Source organism: Cephus cinctus, unplaced genomic scaffold (assembly GCF_000341935.2).
Source record: "Cephus cinctus unplaced genomic scaffold, Ccin1 Ccin1_scaffold0093, whole genome shotgun sequence".
NCBI lineage: Eukaryota > Metazoa > Arthropoda > Insecta > Hymenoptera > Cephidae > Cephus > Cephus cinctus.
Window position 1 is genome coordinate 478,478 of NW_014332832.1, and position 19,703 is coordinate 498,180.

Below are 19,703 nucleotides of genomic sequence, written 5' to 3' on the forward strand. Positions count from 1 at the left end.
CAATACAAGCAGTCAGCCATCCAGTCCAGCCACCTCCTGGGCTCCCTCTTCGTAAATTCAAGCGAAAGCTGTGGATCAGACAAGGAGGAAAGGATATGCGTGGCCATTGGAAGACTGGAGGATGTTTCTAGGTTACCTTAGGACCTTTGCTAAGGGAGGATGACGATGGATGACGATCATCATGGCGGTCATCTACGGACTACGGTGCTGCCACCATATCTTGAATATTGAACCTACGGTCGTGAAGGGTCAGAAGATTAACTACGGGACTCTCGAGGTCGATAATAATGATCCCACGTCTTTACAACCCCTTTGGGTAATTTATTTTAAATACAGAGATGTTATGCATTATATCAACCCTATGTAATTTCATCCCCGTCCCTATTTACTTCTCTTGGAATACACTTTCTCACCGCCACACGAAATCCCAGGGGGGTCGACCCGTGAAATATTAGTGATTATTTTTTTGAGGGATTTTTCCCTTTTTTTTTTTTTACATTTTCGGCACTGTGCTGGGAATATTTTTGAAAACCAATTTTACCTCCATGCCACCCTCACGACAGTTTTACCACGTGTCTTTTCGCACTCACATTTTTCGCATTTTACATTATTCCCAAAAAGCATTTTCCAGGTCAAAGGAAACAGAACAACAATGCCGAGCAATACCTTTGAAGAAAATCTTACCGTCACCACCCTCTGGAATTTTCATTTGCCTAAAAGAAAAGGATGAACAGCGCCGGGATATGGTGACTCTCCTGACTCTCGTTTTCTTAACGTCCCCCACGTGTCTCACTCTCTTTCCCTTTTTCTTTCTGCTTCATTTTTATTGGTCGCTACCCTCCTTTACGTCACGGTGCGCATACATTATGCATACGGTTACGTAACACGTGAGAAGACGAACGCGTCCCCGTGGCCTCGAAGACTCAACCATTCCTTCTTCGTTTCATTTCGATCATCTTTTTTCTTTTTTCTTTTCATCCCCTCCCTTTCAATGAAGGCGATAAGCGACTTTGGACTCCGGTATTTTTAATCTCCCATCTCCAGCACAGTGAATACTATAGGAAACGGTGGATGCGGTCGCGACTAGAAGGAAACGAGCTGAATTCCCTGGATGGTGGCTGTGGGGGTGGGAAGGGGTTGGGATTCTCACGACCAACTAATTACAACACTCGTTACAATACTCGTTAACGTAGCAAACGAGATTATTTCTTAGGAACTTTAATTTTCAAATTCAAAATTATATTTAGGACCATTCCTTCCGTAATGAGTTTCCCTGTTAGGGCTGCTTCTCGACCATACTCATCTCTCCCTTAACCCATGAGAAATTCTCATTCCAGCACAAATGAATGCCAGTGCGAGTTGTCACCAAGTAACCCGCCATACGTTACGTTTGATCTCAATCGTCAGTACGACTGAGGAAGAATAGAGAATATGCGTGAGTGACAGAGACAGGGTTACGGAATTAATTAAAGAGAAAGAGAGAAGAGCTGTGATATCGAATAAAATTAAACAAGAAAAATCGGCTGAGTCGCGTTTCTCTTTAAACGAAGATAAACGGTTCTTTCAGCCTAATAATTTCCAATTACTCCGAGTTAGCAGCACTGTACTCCTAGTACGTATGTATAAATATACGTATGCACTGTACATACATACTAGACAGTGCATTCATATATTTCCATATGTGACTGGTAGCTGCAGGATAGAAAATATTGCTCCAAACACAGGCAATGCTTTGGTACTAAAAATTAGAGTATCCGGTGTTTTTTTTCTTCCCAACTTTTCCCTGACTTTTTTGCAGAAGGGTAGTCTGTGAAGATGCTGGAAAAAATAGTACTCATGCGTATCTACCGACTCGCGGTTCATCGACTCTGACAGTACCGTGGAGAAGCAGCGATAAGATTCATGAGGAATCGTGGAAGAATCAAAAATCGAAAAAAGAAGCTCTAAAAATATTGTCACGTGAATGCGAGCGAAGGAAGAGCAGGAAGAACGAGGATTTGCTATTTTTAAAGTGAGAAATGTCAGACGATATTGTCAAAGGTTAAAGGTCAACGCAGGCCCAGAGGGTTCCAAGGGAAGAGCTTTGACCTCCGACAGGTTCTATATCGGGGACCAGGAGGAGTGTCTTCTCTCTGCTAAAGAATTTATATAAGAGATCTGTGTTTTCTTTGTTGAAAAATGGACGTAAAAGTTGCTCAAGAATTTTAAAAACAAAAACTTCCAAGGATCTCACAGTCTCTTGGGTCATTCTCGCGAAATCCTTATATGGTTCTTCTTCAAGATACACATGGGTGCCACATCCTCTTCAGACCCACGTATATCCAGGAGGATCCCGTTGCCGATTCCGGAAGTGGACTGACAGCCAAAGCGTTAAAGATGTCAGTCAGGTAAGTACTGTGGCAAATCCAATATATCCTGAACTAACTTGAGACTCCTGGAGGGTGGCTAAGAGTAAGAGCGTCGTCTGCTGTCAAGACGTAGGAAGGAGGGACGGCATATTGCATTCTGAAAAAGAATATAAAGAAGAGAGGTAAGAGACGCGGTACACGAGGATCCGGAGGATAAGATGGAAAAACTTAGATTACTGCATTTATCTCACAAGTCTCACCAACTTGCAGAACTACGACTATCGACTATCGAGACTCGATTCTACTCATCTTTCTTTCAAGTTACTTACGCCGTTCTACCTCGATACCAGCCGTGACCTACGAACCCTCGAAATGGCCTTTTTAGGTTTTCTTTCTCCCTTTCTATATATACCCTTACAGCAGTAGCAGCCTTATTCAGCCGGAGAATCAGAAGCACCGACGTCAGGACTGGCAGCTTCCAGCCCTCTGACGCTCTGCTCGTTCTTCATCCGATTTTACGAGCTCTCGACGCCACCCCTAGACTTCCCTTAACCGCCCCACCCATCCACAAACTTTGACCAAGTGGAGGAACGCACTCTCCCCCTTTATCGCCTTCCATGAACTCTGAGAACTTTATTCCTCGAACTTTCAAACAATGTCTTCCACCGTTCCACGGCACCCAATCCTGACGTCCTCAGCCTTCAGCCAACCTTCTAAATCTATGATCATGCTCGACAAAGATCTGCCAAGGCAATTTGATTATCATTGACGAACTGCCTTATTGAAATCCTTCGTGTTTGTAGCTCTATCGATTCGTCTATTTACCTCTGGTGCTCATAATTAAACCGGAAATGAACTGGGGGGATGATAATGCAGCTCATGCAGTTCGTTTACTTCGGGATTATGAGAAAATCCCCGAGTCTCTCTGATCGGTTAAATCGAATGGAAACCCGTTTGGAGTCCAGTGTCGTTTTCCATGAGGTTTAGAACCATATTATGGAGGGCTGCTCATGAAAGAGAGAAAAATGAGGTCGATCAGCACAAGTATAACCTCAATAAAGTTTATAAGGCTCGTGGATCCACTTAGAGAGGAAACTGAGACCCAAAAATTGACATATATAACAATATATACGTTACCTACCCATTAAAGCAGCCACTGTTACGGGTTGATGTCCTCCCTTCTTTTTTTCTTTTCGATCCTTCTCCAACCCTTAATTCTCTCTCTCACCTCTATCTACTTCCACTCTACTCTCTTGATGATCCTCCACGCTTTCAATTTCACAAGGTTGCCTCTCAAGGGTGAGACATTTGTCAAGCAGCTGGGACAAAGGCCATTTTAAACCACTGCATGGGTTAATTAATCACTCTGCGCACTTTCCTGCGCACCCCCGGTCTATATTCGGCTTAGGCAGAGCCACAATTTCTAACCCACCTGGGTTTACAATTCCGGTTGGTACTTCTCTTTATGCTCCTGGTGACGTCACGCTCAGGATTTCCTCAAGGAAACGAATGGCCACGGTGTTGGGCTTCAGCGGGAACCTCGGGAACTCTAAAATTTCAAATTCCTATGAATTCACTGGTAAAATCCAAGCTCTTTCATTAGCGTTTTACTATTGCGACGTATACTCTACCTGTTATCTAGAATGCACAGTTCTGCGCTCCCATAGTAATTTAAATTATCCCTAGACCCTGGTTCCAAATGTAGCATCATATTTGACATCAGGCACAGCAATATTAGCAAGTGTGAAATAAATGGACCAGAGGTCCCAGGATGATACAAGCTTTTAGTAGTTCTGCAAATTGACGCTGGTCTGTAGGCAAAAATAATACTATGTAAACATAAACTAGACTGACAAGCATCTACTGAAATATCGGAGACAGAAATTGCACGATGCGTTAGGGATTGAAACAAGGCTCGTGAAAATCGTCACCAGTGGTCCCTTTACTTTTGGCTGCTCCGAAGGCTCATTAAGTGAATAAAAAGGTATAGGGCTTACGCCTGTGACACAAGGGTAGGCGTAAGCCAAAGCGTGATGAAAAAAAAAGTTAATAATGATGGGAAACCGATGCCACTGGGGGGTAGCAAGTTTCATTTTGAAGCAGGTTCAGTCGCCTGTTATTCTAAACTCACTTAATGCGTCTACGGTTGACTTTTTTTTTGGTCAGAGTAAGTCTTATCTCCCTCGCAGGTTTCTGGATTATTAAAAGGTTTACTGCGGGGTTGGCATTGCTGGTAGTCGGGTGGCTACGGTTTACTCAGCTGCTTTTTGTCTTTGGAGGTTGTATACGAACACTTTATTATTCCATTGCGTAATTCCAGCTTAAGGTTTCTCCTTGAAGCCCGCTCGCATTCACTGGCTGCCATTCTGTTGCCGTTTCTCTTGTTACCTGTTTTGTATAATATACCAACCCCCGTACTACACCTTCTATTCCCACTACATCGCACGCAACTCCCTCTCGTTGTTAACGCAACCCTATTATCTCGTTAATTCCATATCGTCCTTTGGGCTGGAACAATGGCGCGAATTTTAAACCGGATCATTTTATGCTTCCACCCTCACTGAGTAGATTCACTGAGCATCCCCCATTTTCCTTTACAATCCCTCGAGAAACGTCGATGACGTTCAATCTCCCAAAGTTCTATTGGATGGTTCGGTGATGTGGGGGGTGGTGATGTGGGGGGTGGTGATGTTCCAGAAGAAGCAGAAGGAATTCACATCGTATCCGGCGCAGGGAGTAATTTCTGCGAATAGTCCCGGTAGGGTGAAATCTGCCTGGTGGAGTGCTCTGGAGAAAGGGGAGAAAGAAAATTTTTCTCTGAAATAAAGTCAAATCTTATGATTCCTCACCATTGTCTGTCCTTCTTCTTTTACTTGGCAGCCCCGTCAGCGCCTTGCAGGAATTTTCTCTCTCGGCCCCGCAATCACCTAGAATCGAGATGCGAGGGTGAATTAAATGAAATTTAGCCCGTGAAAAATCAATTTTTCATCCCACCTGTCTTCTGTATTTTCATTCGTCCATTTCTCACCGTTCATCCTTGCACTGGCGTTATCTTATTTGCTGGATGCATCATTGACCTGTGAAAATACAATTTTTTTACTTAAAGCTCACCCCGTATATTTCCTTTTAAATTCAACGCTACTGTGCTCGGCTGGCTGTAAATGAATATGACCACTGCAGGCGTCGAGTCAGTCAGGCAATATGGCGCGTGAATGTTCATGCGAACAACATTATTTCATCATGGCAGAAGTTTTCGTTATGAGCGTTAAATATTTCGTGATCGCAAAGGCGTATGAATATTCACTGACCATAAAAACAAAAGTCTCTTGAAAAAGGGGCATAAATCCTGAAAGCCAAAAAAATGTCAGGCTCTTCATTAAGTTGAGTGAATTGAATTCATAATATCGTTCAGGAACAGCAAGGCTCTCGAAAATTTTATTTATTTTTTCCTCCACTCCGTCCCCCCTTATTCTCATCTAGATTCCACCTCGTTTTCCACGTTTTCCACGTGTCCCTACCCCCTTTTCCACCCTTTCACGCTTCTCGCCCACCGAGAGAGAATCCATCGCCATTAACCTTTTCGTTGGGTGACAATTCTTCGCATTAGCCCGCGATCGCGACAACCTTCGTCCTCTTTTCCCCCTCAAACCCGTGAAAGGTATTCGCAATTTTTTTCCTAACGAATCCCATTAGTCCCAGGGTGAAGCTTCCACCGAGATAGAAATGGTAAAAAAGAGGGAGAGAGTTAAGCAGAATAAAAACTTAAGAGAAAAAAGTTAAACGTATGTAATAGCATTTCCTTCGCTTCAATTTCCTTCATCAGTCGCAAATTCACGGCGACCGTCGCTACATACAAACACGGACGAACCATAAAACAGTTTGGTTAATGTTTAAAACAAAAAGGCCAAGTGCTTGTCGACCAAAGGAGGTTTCTTGTTTAGTATTCTTACTTTTTTCTTTTCCTTTAATAGAGGTTACGTCGAAGAAAAAGAAACCTCCGAAGGAAAATGCCGCGTGTGAGAATGAGAATGGAGAAAAAGAAAAGTTTTTACTGAAAAGCCGATTATATTCCGCAAAGTTGTAAATGCCGGATAGTCCCTCGGTTTTTCGCGGGTTTCCAAGTGGAGTTTTTTCACGGAGCGAGCGACGAGCGTGAAATTCTGGGCGACGTTGCGAGAGCAGGTCTGATAAAGGTAGTGAAAGAGAAAAAAATAAAAATAAAAGGTCAAGAAAAAATCCTGTCAGGAAAAAGGAAGACGATCACGAGCCAGAATGAAGTCTGCATTTTTTTTCTCTCTTTTCTTTCTTCTTCAGTCTCAAAGTCCTTTTCCCGTTTATCGTTAAACCGATCCAAGCAATAATAACTTGCAAATGAAAAATTGTCTCCTGTTCCTTTGCCTCCAATTGCAATTATTCCTCCTTCAAAAGACAAATACCACAAATTAACATTTCTAGGACAGATTTATTCAGGTCCACCTGAAGTTCTTACGTTTTGTTTTAGTCCTTCTCTAAAAATATATTCAACTGATACATTATTCCTGAACAACCTTATATACTCACAGATGATTTAAATGTTTAAAACCACTGAATTCATCGCAATGCATTTCGAAGAAGCGATAAATGCCATAAAAATACATTCAATTCTAAAATATTCAAGAATTTATTCTTTCCAGCTTCGAATAAACGGAATATCGATTCTCTGCTTGGGTCATTCCTCTCAAATTGATCCACCATCTTTGCCGTCCTTCTACCTCAATTAAATGCTCCAGTGAACAATCCAATAATAATAAAATCAGTACTGATTAATCACCAGTCAACAAGTTACTATATTAAATAAAACCAAAAAAGAAGCTTACCAATAAACCAAAAGCTGAATCCTATATGCACAACTATACATATTACGTCCATAAATTCCTAGTGCTACGTAACCATCAACCACACTCATAAAGTTTTTACAGGTTTCACCATATTTATAAATCAATTTTTCTTTATAGTAAAAATGGACACTCAGCAAGTCCACTTGTGACGTATGATACTAAAATGGATATTGTGCCCATGGTATGTACATACATACATTTATAACCGCATATCGATCTGCGTACATAGTTGCTTATTCCATGAAAAGACAACACAAATAACTACCAGTACGTCTTAGACAGCCTGTAACAAAGTAAAAGAAATTCAATAAGAAATATTCAAACAACATCTAATGAAATCGGTCGCCATATTGCGGCAGCATATTGCGGCATATACTTCCTACTGAGTGCAAGTAGCAATATTTAAGAGAACGAGACGCAATTATCTATTGAGAAAACAGACAGGGGAAAGAAATGAGTAAGTAAAGAGAAGGTAGATAAAAGTAACGGTAAGAGAAGGAAATTAAAGGGATGGATAAAGAAGGTAAGGAAAAGCACGTGCCTCTCAACGCCATGGCGGACGGTACAGTCCTGATGAGAAATAAAGAAGAAAAAAGGACGTCGAAGGTGGAAAATGCGACGGAAGAGTCCGTGCTGAGGGAGGCACGTAGGGAATCTCGTTAACTGGAATAAGCCTCGAGGGAGTGAGAGATAGAAAAGTGAAAGAAAATGGTAGATGTAGAAGAACGTAAACGTTTAGGGTATGGTTGGAAAAGCGAAAAGCAAAAAGTATATAAATGGGAGAAATCTAAAGGTAAAAGGACTATACCCCTCTGATGGTACGATGACTCAGTACTTGCTGGTGGATCCAGGGTGAGTATTCGTGAACGTTGGGTATAGAGATTCATGAATAGCTTTGGCAAATGCATTAGATAACTTGACAGTGTCAGAAAGGCCATTTGCATCGAGAGCGAGGACATTCGTCATTGCTAGATGGTCCTGGCTTCCTTCTAGTTCCTCCTGGTTATTCCAGGTTGCTTCTGTACTGCACCCTCGCCGCTTGGTACTACTGCACAGACTGTTTCCTCTCGTTATAGTACAGACAGGGGTGCATACTCAGCCAGCGCCTTGAAAATTCTCTCTTGAAAATTCCCTAGGTAACAGCATCCTCCTGGTGACACTGCAACAGTTATTTTAATTTAAAAAGTCATTTGCGTTAATTAGAAATATCTTTCTTTGTCTGACTTTACTATGTGTCCTTAATAAAAAAATTTTACAGCCCATATTATTTCATGGAACGACCACAAGAGGTAAAATAGAGCAGTACGTATCAATTCAAAGGAATCAATAATCCATGAAATAAAAGGACGTATAAATTTTCCGCGTATCAATTCAATTGAACGATATCTTGAATAATACAACAGAGAGAAAAGATATACTTAGGTATGGTATGAGGTCAGATTCTGTTGGGTTGGGTGAGTATCTATATTATTTCGTGAACTCTTGGTAATTCAATGACCTCCCGTTGCCATAAAAAATAAAAGGACTGAAAAAAGCCAGTGTCCTTTGCTCCCACCAAAACGATTCGGTTTTCTGCAACAGATGCGAGATCCTCGCTGCTTTCGTTTGGACTCCTCGCTGTGACTCCCCCAACCGACTGGTTGGCTGGCTGGTTGCCAGGGTTGACCTGGGTTTACATGAATATTTAACCCCCCGCAGCCTTCATAAAGTGCCATTACACGTTTTACTACCGTAAAGGGACGTGTCGTGAAAATGCGTGTGTTTATGTTCGTCCCATGGTGAATGGCCGCCATGACGATATATCCCAGCGCACGTGACAGAGCTGGGATCTGTTCTCCACAGTCATAAGATAAAACCTAACCATCTGCAACGGCTCTTAAATGATCGCCATTAAAACTGACCCCTGCATTGTCAATCCGTTTCATCGAGTTTACAATCCAATAAGCTTTAAACCACCTATTCCCGCGGTTTAAACTGATGTATTAATATTCCGCAGATACCAAGGTGACTTTTATCTTAATATTCTCCGACCTTGACATCTTTTCATAGTTTTATGAATATCCAGATTTTCTCTCTCTCTCTCTCTCTGTAGCAGATTAATTTGGTATCTGAAACAATAAAAAGAGTTATAGCGTTGCCACAGGTGAAAGGTCTTGATAACCAGAAATCTTAAGAAAAAAGTGAACGTTACCATTCATTAAATGGCGTCCATTATAGCCTGAAACTATAAATGTAGTGGGGAAACTATTTAAGTCATGCTGTTCTTCGACATGGGAAATGCTTTTGAGATTTCTACCCCAGCGACTCGACTACCAGTATAGGAAGTAAGCATGGCTGACTTTGAGGTTAGGGTTATTACCGTATCGTATAGTAACTGATTTCCCATATGGCGTTACTAGTTCAAGAGTGAGCCGCACCTACGTACGTAATATAATTTATAGGATAACGACAGTTATCTATTGTTATATACATACATATAATATATATAGTATGTCTAATTTTGAATCCTATTACAAATTAATATAATTGAAAGTTAGATTACTTGACAATTAAGCTGCACTCTACGTTGAGCATCATTGAAATTCCAATACGAGCAACCAACCCTTAACGAACCGACCCCCTTATACCGTTAGTGGTATAAAGATAGGAGGTGGAAGGGGGAGAGGACTCTCCTTAATAGATCAATTTGTCACGAAACAAATCCTCTCTACCTCTCCTGATAATTTTTCATGGCACAGCTATTTCTTGATTCCATTTTCTAACTTTTTTTTTTCCTCCTTGTCAATCGAGGTACCAACAGCTACACCCACTTTCGGTTTACTCAAGCTTTCCCATTTATGAGAGGGAAAAGGTCAAATCCTGGACCGATTTAGTTTCTTCTAATTAGAAGAAAGAGGATTGAGAAGTTTTCAACGGTGCGCAATTACTTGTATTAAAGCCGCCCTTCTCGGATGGTCGTTCACTTCCTCTTTCTGGTACGACGGCGCATGCGCAGACGGCCAACAAACAATCAGGAGGACTACAGAACAAATAATGAGAAACAAAATGAAAAGCTTGGCTAAGGGTAGGAAAGTCAGACTGAGTTGGATGGTTTCAGATGGGAGCTGCTCCAACTACATGATACAGAGATTAAAGGAGGGTCCGACAGCCTCCGGTAACGAAATCAGTAACAAAATCATTAATTACGAGAGAAAACAGTGCCTCGGCACATAGCTACAGATGCTAACGCGTCTCTGGATTCGTTAAATAATTAAAACGTTGGGCAGAACATTCATTTAAACTTCTTTTTTCCTTTCTCCCTTTCTCGCCACTTCCCTTCACCGCCACAACTTCTTTCCTCCGTTTCACCAGATATTTCAACTAATTCACCCGTACCATATTTCGCATGAACAAAAAGATCCCTATCGCGTGTATTCCCTAGGGAATTTAGTACCGTCTATTGAAAATGCATACGAATATATGTGTACTATGCATATGTAGGAACTAGACGACGTTCTCGGTAGCTAGACAGGAATACCAACGGAACACGTACAGAAATGGATATAGGCAACGGGCCACTTTCGTCACTGGAGTCTTCTAAACATTATCCGAGTTAGAAAAGAAAATACTAAAGTGGTAGAGAAGAGGAATGAACGTGAGAGAGATAGAGAGAAGAGGTTTAAAAATTCTGAAAACGTCGCGAGTATTGTCTTTGGTAAGGCAGCTTGTGCGCTACGTTACTCGCATAAAGAGCGAAGACTCTCTAGGTGTTCAGGATAGGTTAGGTTGATACTCCGTAGGCTATCAACCGACGGTTGTAGGTCTTAGGCTGTAGGCTGATAAAGTCAGTGCGCTCCCTTGACCCCTTCCGACTCTTTCTGCAAGAAAAATAAAATGGATAAATAAAATGGCCGGAGGCTGTACCTTCGGATAATAGCTCTGCTATAGCGATCTACGTTTTGTTTATACGTACAATAAATTCCCACTGCCAGTGTCCAACCAGGGGTTCTTGTGGAAGGGTAAGAAAGAAGCGTGGGACGGCCTGCACGAACACAAGAGAAACGAAAGGCTTTTAGAGATGGTGAAAATGGCAAACAACCACCAATCCCACTTAGTATTTACTCACCTCTGTCACTACTACCCTTAACTATCTATACATAGCTCTGCCTTGCTTATATATATATATATATATATATATATATGTGTGTTCTCTGCCTCACTCTTACACTCGAAACCCTTCATTATCACCCTTGCAGCTCCTATCTCGCCCTGAAGTTTTCTCGCCGAGAGGACTTCTTTCTCCTGGATTATAACGAGCCACTTATCCATTCTGATTTTCTTAAGGGGTGCCGGAAGCGCCAGGTCAGACCGCGGCGAACCGAAGAGAACGGTGGGTGCGACATAGGAGGTTGTTGGAGATGGTGCTCAAGACGATGCGCCAACCCCTTTATCGGTGCAGCTGACTGGAATAAAAAGAGCGAGTGGGAGAATTAAAAAGTAAGGGTGATCAAAAGTGTGAGATGGGGTGAAATGGTTGAAGGGTATCTCTACTAGGAGGATGACGATGAAGGATCGAATAATTAAGGAGGATTATTAAGGCAGGGAATTAAGCGCCGAAAGCATCAATGGATAAAGGGATGCTGATGTTACTAATCATGCACAAGACTGCCAGCCTGGGCTAAAGGTATCGATAAAGCATACTCAAGATATCTATGAAGTGTCTATCTATTTATAGAAATTTGAAACTTTCATTTGTTACCTGGTACAAGAGCCCTGAGCTTTTGTAAAGTCGGTCAGCAGCATCGAGTAACCAAGGGAGTGGCAGGTCGTTACGGGGGTTAATTATTATTTCCAAGTCAATTACGTCCATGGCGAGGGCCAAGCCGACAGTCAAACGTACAACTTGTTTCAGCTCATCCACTTTAATTGTCTTCGTTCTTAATTACCAGGTCAGAAACCGCAGTGAGACCTGGGACAAAAGAATCAGAAATAAATCAAAGTGAATTCGAAATAAATAGCATCATCGAGAAGAAGAAGGTAGTGTCGAAGATACAAAAGAGCAGATGCAGAGATGATATAAAGAGAGAAAAAGAATGAAAGATGGCCGACAGGAAGCAGAGTCCCGTTAAAAGACCAATCCAGATTTCTTGATCCTTAATATGAAGAGCATCGACTTCCGGTATCACCCTATATACTTCAACCCCTTTACCACTTCTCTATCCCATTGATAAATCTCTCCCAGACACGCCCACCATACCAAAGCAATGCATCCCCCAACGTATAACCGTTGGAGATGCTTTATATCCAGGTTAAAACCTTTTTTCACTATTTCCTGAAGGGCAGCCGCGTTAACCGACCAAGTGAATTCTCATTCTCGTTCTCGTTTCCGACAACGCACGCAACCTTCCTACCCCTTCCTGCAGGAACCCCAACCGTGTGTGTCAACCACATCCTCTCCTGGATCTGACCGCATCCTTTCAAGAATATCATTTTCCTTAACTAGATAAAGACACTGGACGCACGTTATAACGAGACAGCACGAAGAATTTCGGATGACTAAGCGGAAGTGATATGCCAGTTCAAGTAAAGACATTGGATCCATGGATTAATGAACGCTATAAATTTGACGCATCTATTTGACTTTAATTAACGCGACCAATAGATTGAAGAAAAAGATTCGAAAGTTTGATATAAATTTAATCCTTATTGTATTCATGACTCTCCCTTAATTTCGCTTCGAGCCATCAATTTAATGTTCCTATAAATTCATCATACTGTACCACGTACGCTATGTATACCCTGATACTCACTGTATACCACCGTAGTTCAAACACAGCTCATTATTCCACATGAGGTACAGTAGGTACACCGACATACCTACAATATTCAAAAGCATTGCGTAAACAATAAATCAGTGAAATTCCATTCTGATACTTTCAATAAAGGCAATACCTCGATTAGATAATTATACAAATATACATAAAATCTTCTATTGAACAGGTGAATTGCAGGCAATCGATAGGTCCTACCCAAAATGCCATCAACGTCTAACCGGAACGTCATTATCTGGTGCATCCGAACAGAAAGACTCTCCCTGAGGAGAGGAAGCACATCCTTCCCCCACTCTGTAGGGATAACGCTATGGGCTGGCCGTTGGCGTCGGTGCACCACGTGGGAAAGAGACGCCGCCAGACGAGGCCAGACACAACCAACAGGTAGACCAGCTGGACATCAACGTGCTACCAAAGGAAAGAGAAAGATGGAATAACATTTCAGGTGAGAGTGAGAGTGCAACAAAGAGGGGTTTATAGGATTTGAAGTGAATGGGTAAGAGAGGGAGTGAGTGAGTGAGAGAGAAAGAGTGTGTGTGTGTGAGAGAGAGAGAGAGAGAGAGAGAGAGAGAGCGAGTGACGAAATGAAAGAGTGAGATATTATTACTCACAGGTGCTACCAGACCGGCAGTGGCAATATGTTCCTGATCTACTCGACACAAGGCTCAGTATCCATTTTGCTTGTAGTGCGTGATCATCCTTAACGTCTTTCTGTAAAATTTAAAAAAAGAAGACAATATTCAGTGAATAATATTTAGGAAAATTTGGTGCCTGGTACTGTTTTGATTATCGTGCAAACTTTGTGAGAAAATTGAAAATTCAAAAAAGTAAAAGAGTATATTGATTTTATAAAATGTCATTACGAGTTCTGAGTACTCGGTTAAGGATATAAAATATTTATCCTTGTCTCTTGATACAAGACCCACCTCGTGTATAATATGCATATATACATGCATGATTGACTTTCTTGAAATTCATTAAAATGAAAGTGTATTTTCATTAAAGAAACACAATGAGCGAGATACATTTTTCTTTGTAAATCTTTCTCGGGATGCGAGAAAAATACGAAGAATTGATTTCCGACAAAGGAGAAACGTACCGCTAGTAAGAAGTAAGGTGGAGATTCTATTTGCGCAATAATAATAACAGCAATACCCGGTAACACGAGAAAAGAATACAAAGTAGGGAGTACCTCTGAGGAATATATAAATGTGGTGAGAATTCGTGAAAAAGTGAAAAAAAAAATAAATAGAAATAAAAAGGACAATAACGAGAGTGTCGTATATCGATAAGAGCAAGATGAGAATCTTGACAGATACGTTTGTCCTCGATTTATTTATCTTGGAAAACCCATGAATGTATCGTCGTCACTCCGATGGATATACGCAGAGGATCCTAGTGACGCCAAGAAAGAATCGTATATTTTCTCAAGAGATGCGAAGATTCCGGGTGTGTCGTTACTCCGTAGTCTGTACTCCATGGCGGCGTGTTGTGCTGCGTGTGCTGTGACGTGCTGTGTCGTGCTCAGAGGGTGAGGCATCTCTATACGACTCTGGCATAGCAATCACGTAGAATAGGTAGGCGAGCACGTTCAACCAAATCCTCGACATATTCATCATCCATTGCGGAAGCTGAAGAAGAGAGTCTTCCAGAAGGACGTGTCGTAGCGTGCTCGAGTCCTTCCACTTCGAAATTTCATTTGATTGGTTCTGGAGGTAGAAGAAAAAAAAATGGTTATCGCCAGTACGAGAACGAGCGGATCGCGCGAGGAAACCGGTAATAAATTGCGGAGATCAAGAAGATTGTCCTCGACGAGAGGGCTTGCTCTTAAGGATATTGGAAATTCAGATAATCGAGAGGGTCCGTCTTTGCCGAGGCAGGATCTCAATCAAAAGCTTGGGCTATGTCCTATTGTCAGTAAAAATGTAGATGACCGTGAGAAGATTGGTAGCAAGGGGAGCAGTGTTATTGATTGGGAAGTTAATGAGAGAATTAGTCTGAGTAGTGGATCAAGTGCTGGGATTGAGGTTAGGACGGATACTAAAAATGGAATTGAAATTAGTAGTCCGCGTAGTAGGAACCTGATGGAGCCCTCTGGTGGAAGAGGAGTCTCCGAGACTCGGAATCCTTCCACGAGGAACAAAGTATGCTTGAGGAATGGTTCGAAGCCTGTTCTTGAATTAATGAACGTTTCCGGATTTTCTGGGGCTGAGCAGAAAATGCATTCCTCAAAATTAATGGAGAGTAGAGCACGAGAGGCTTATATGGATGATGCTGAGGTCGTTCGCGAGGATGAAAATGTTCTGAAGAGCGACTCCAAGTATGAGATTGGTATCCTTGCTGAGACGTCTAGAAAGAAATCTAAACAGAGAAGAGAATCTGTCATGGGTACGATCAAGTCACAGAAATCTAAAACACCGATGAAATCTGGTGACAAGATGGCCGCACCTGTTGGCGATCGCAGGTGGACCGCGGCGAAGGCTAAAGTGGACAAGACAAATGACTCGATTTCCAAGAGACTCGAATTGATTCACGAACTCAATCAAAAGATCCTGGCAAACTACGAGAAGTTCCAGCAGAGATCCAAGAGGAGTCACTCGAAGGGCTCGAAGGATTCGAAGGAGTCTCTCAAGGGTAGCTCAAGAACAGCGGAGACAGGAAATGGTCGAAGTCCACTTCCGGATTTTGAAAGGATCTATGATAATCATGATCATCTCTATACTGAGATCGTTTCCAAGCGCAAAACCAAATCCTCAGACAATTGTAAACTCCAGTTGAGAACTAAACACGATGATCCAGGGCTTCGACAAGGTAATCTGGACAGCAACAAGTTCACCTTCTCCAAGGACTATTGTGAAAGATTGGTCTCGAGTAAGGATCGACCGACGAGTTTACAAAAGAGAACAAAAACGCCAAAGCCTTATCAGGACCTCAATGAGAATTTTAGTCTCGCAGCAAAACCAACTTTTCACAATCAGGATATACCCAATAGACCCGAAAGCACATCCTCCAGGATAACTAGTTCGATATTTTATCTGGAACAGGAGTCCAGGATCCTTCAATCTAACAAGGACGAACTGGAGGACAGACAAATGTCCTGTAGATCATCAATAACGAAAAAAGACACAGAGCACAGTTGTACCAGAGATAAATACGATGAAGTCAATCAGGAGAGTCCCGGAGGGGAACTCAAGAAACAAAAAATTTTAGAGAATCAAATTTTGGCCGACCTCAACGAGACTATATTGAAATTTGAAAAAAAGTCATCCGACAGTCCAACTGACGACAGCTCAGAGACTACCGACAAGAGTCAAAGCTTCAGTACAGACTCGATCCAAAGCAGTCCTAGAAAGAGTCCTGAGAAGCGTAAAGATCCCAGCTTGATGGAGACATTTAACTCCTCTTGGGATTCTGGAGTGGGTGTTGAAGTGGGAAGTGGAAGTGGCTGGGTCAGAATTCACACGGGAATCGAGAGCAGCCTGGTATACCTGACTCTCGACACTACCAGCAAGGATGTTTGTCGAGATATGCTTCTAGGTGAGGAGTTAGCCATCTTCGTTCAGGTAAGCTCACATAGTCTGTACCTGTAATAGCCATAAGAGGTTACTCTAAAATCATGTTATGCTTCCACTTGCTAATTATAACATCTTGTACCAACAAACCTGATCAAAGTACTTGGTCTGACTAGCTCAGTGTACACAACTATCTTCCCATACAAATTCATGCCTCCTACTCAAAAGTTCAACCATGCAAGAACCTTTGAAAAATATATCAAACGTGAATAAACACTATGCACAATGAAAACTGTTTAGATTAGAAAGCATACAGGGTGCCATTAGAGAATTAGAAGGAAGTTTGACTAATTTATTATATGAAATATATACTTTAGTAACAGAATTTCTTACACTGCTAAACTAACATATACAAGTAACCAGCAGATTGCACAATCTGCAGACTGTAATACTCAAAGACTCGAAGTCCCTAGTTCTAGCTTCTGTGTTATCCAAGATAAATCCACGGGGTGCAAACACGACCCGGAAGTTTCACAGGATAAAGAAGACAGTCTTTTAAATCTCATGGTCTATCGGAAATCACGTTTCTCGGGTTGATCAGGGTGGGATGCGTCTTTCCGGTTGAGAGTATTTTTCAGGATTTTCGCGGATGAAGTGTCAAAGAAAAAAAAAGAAAATAAAAAGCCTTTTCAAAGCAGGCAAAGTATATCTGAATAAAAAGGCAATTTCCACAGCGATCATGTGTACCAAAGGTCTTCCATAAGGTTGAGATGAATCTCGGCAATAGTTCAAAATCGATGGACAGCTATAAAGTTTGGAAATAAAACGAGTAATCTGAAGAAAGAAAAAAGCATAAATATCTCTTGAAGCCCCGCAATCAGAAATGACAATGTATGTTTAGCAATGTATATATATAGCATTTTTTTATGGTATCGCCAATGACGTCACTGTCTCCATTAGCAACAATGCTAGCACCCTACCTACGTCAGTATCCCAATATAAAAATTCCATGGAAAGAAACAGTATGAGGATTATAAAAAAAAATCAATCATCCATAAATTTCAAAGATCCTTCCTTCATGTAATTTCTCAAGCTTAGCTACTTACCCCACGGAATATCCACCCACACAATCTCCACCTTTCAATAGAATTACCAATAGTAGAATCACCTTGCACCTGAAGTGGAAGTCTCGAAGGATAATGATTACAGCACTGGCACACTCTTCCATTACGAGATAACGAGACTGAATATTCAAAGCAGTCCCGGTTCCTGTAAGAAGACTTACATAGTTACAAAGGAGGATACCCTTTAAAGCAAGATATTCAAATTAAACGTAAACGCCTACTATACAGCAAGAACAATCCCTAAAGCTTCTAGAACCAGACTCCTGAAGTACGAGATTTCATCTCAATGAAGCCAATCTTCTATATGGGAAACTATCTTCCCATCTACATATCCAAAAGCAGCATACCATGAAAAATAGAATACTTCATCGAAACTATAGGAGGCATTCCCAAAGGAAGACAGTCAACCTGAAAATTTCGATTCTAATGAAACTTCCTCATTCGACATGCTGCATACTTCAGAGGATTTAAGTGATCCTACTTACTCTTTGTTTACCTACCCCTCTCTCTCTCTCTCTCGCTCTGGCCCCAGAGAGTTGCTTCTCGATTTCCTCATCCCTCTACCATATATCCCTTACATGCTTCTGTCCTCTTCTTCGTTCCTCCTGATCCTTTGACTTTCACAGGTAATATCTGCTTCTTCCATTGAGCTCCCCAGGGTAGTAACTTCTTCCTTTGGAAAGACAAATGAGGGTTAGACTAAGTTCTGGGTGTAACAGAAATATATACCATACTTATATATCATTCTCAAAGGTATGCACGTTTAAGTGTACGTACATATATTTATATATATAGCAGCACTGCCAAAAGGTCGTTAGCAGATGTTTTTCTCCAATATCAATCCTTATCCAGATTAGACATTGAAACGTCATCACTTCTTATCCTTCACGCACCTTCAATAATAAATCCAAGTAAGATCCTAGTGTACGTTTATGTCATATTTTTATCTCCTTTGAGGGTTTCTTTTTATACCAATTGATCTTGCCACACATTTTGCCTTACCTTCCTCTCTCTCCTTCTCACTCTCTTTCTCTCTCTCTCTCCCCCACTGCTGGCAACTGCTTCCTCTCTGCTTCCCTCAGGTAGCCTGATTTACGAGGCGGTAAATGTGTCACGCGTAAAGAGGCCACCTTAATGCGTTCCTGTTCTCCTCCAGACTCGATTAAATCACCCCGTATAACCCGAAGCGTCTGTATACCTGAAAAATCAATATAAATAAATATCACACCTCTACTACTGTATTACAGACAAAAAAAAACATCCAAGACTTTCGGTTTATCTTATTGGCAAAAAAATAGTCCTCAAAGAACTTCTCAATTCTAACTTCGTTTAAGGGGTAGTTTTTCCCGTGAATCCATTTATACCCCATCCGTGTGATATCATCTAGTGTCCTACCCCCTATTTGGGTCATGGATAGAAAACAGATAGGACTTCACTTCGTGGCAGGAAAAGGATACCACCCACCTAGATAAGTACCCTACCCATACTATGTGTGTATGTACATACCTATAACCCATCTACCAGTCCTACCCAGGGTATCTCTAGGGGGTTGAAGGCAAAGGGGATGGAAAATCGTGAAAACCGAGAAAAGTCGATAGATTGATCTTACTGTACCCAAGACTATGGTATAGGGGGATAATGCGCCCGCGTATGACTATACAATAGCATCTAGTAGTACAGTATACAGTATATTTCAGTACTATATGCAGCTACGACGTATGTGCCATACGTTGGCAATGTATCCATCGATACTTGAAACCTTGTATACTATAGCATATACTATATACCCATAGGTACAATAGCATTATATATATATATAGACAGATATCCAAAGGTAAAGTACGTACACGCTAACTCGTAACGGTCAAATGAATATGACAATCGGGCCTGCACGAATGGTACGGATGAATCATAATAATATGTCCATTGGCAAATTCAATATTTGCAAACTGTACTCTCGACGTTTATATACAATTCGATTAATCTATCATTTCATTTGGAGTAATCGTCAAATTTAAATAGGATTTCTGGA

At 41.5% G+C, this 19,703-nt stretch overlaps 1 protein-coding gene and 3 long non-coding RNA genes across 5 annotated transcripts in view; 1 reads left to right on the top strand and 3 right to left on the bottom strand.

The window, feature by feature from the left end:
- Nucleotides 1-298: 298 nt before the first annotated feature.
- Nucleotides 299-2,772, bottom strand: LOC112495379. The gene is made up of 2 exons (XR_003061817.1): nt 2,678-2,772; nt 299-2,505 (listed from the first exon to the last, which is right to left on the bottom strand). It is a non-coding gene; the product is annotated as an uncharacterized LOC112495379 (long non-coding RNA).
- Nucleotides 2,773-7,030: 4,258 nt separating this feature from the next.
- On the bottom strand, nt 7,031-9,307 carry LOC112495381. The gene is made up of 4 exons (XR_003061819.1): nt 8,644-9,307; nt 8,034-8,384; nt 7,205-7,508; nt 7,031-7,111 (listed from the first exon to the last, which is right to left on the bottom strand). It is a non-coding gene; the product is annotated as an uncharacterized LOC112495381 (long non-coding RNA).
- Nucleotides 9,308-10,875: 1,568 nt separating this feature from the next.
- LOC107274172 lies at nt 10,876-13,134 on the bottom strand. The gene is made up of 5 exons (XR_001539409.2): nt 13,015-13,134; nt 11,964-12,173; nt 11,331-11,667; nt 11,178-11,246; nt 10,876-11,082 (listed from the first exon to the last, which is right to left on the bottom strand). It is a non-coding gene; the product is annotated as an uncharacterized LOC107274172 (long non-coding RNA).
- Nucleotides 13,135-13,384: 250 nt separating this feature from the next.
- The window catches only part of LOC107274170 (PH domain leucine-rich repeat-containing protein phosphatase 2), a 41,576-nt gene continuing 35,257 nt past the window's right edge, over nt 13,385-19,703 (top strand). The window contains exons 1-2 of one of the 2 annotated variants that reach the window (XM_025091634.1): nt 13,385-13,480; nt 13,649-16,598. In XM_025091634.1, coding sequence (XP_024947402.1) covers nt 14,766-16,598 — 1,833 coding nt within the window. In that variant the 5' untranslated portion in view covers nt 13,385-13,480; nt 13,649-14,765. The remainder of the gene's footprint in view (nt 13,481-13,648; nt 16,599-19,703) is intronic. The other variant, XM_015752975.2, reaches the window with a different exon arrangement.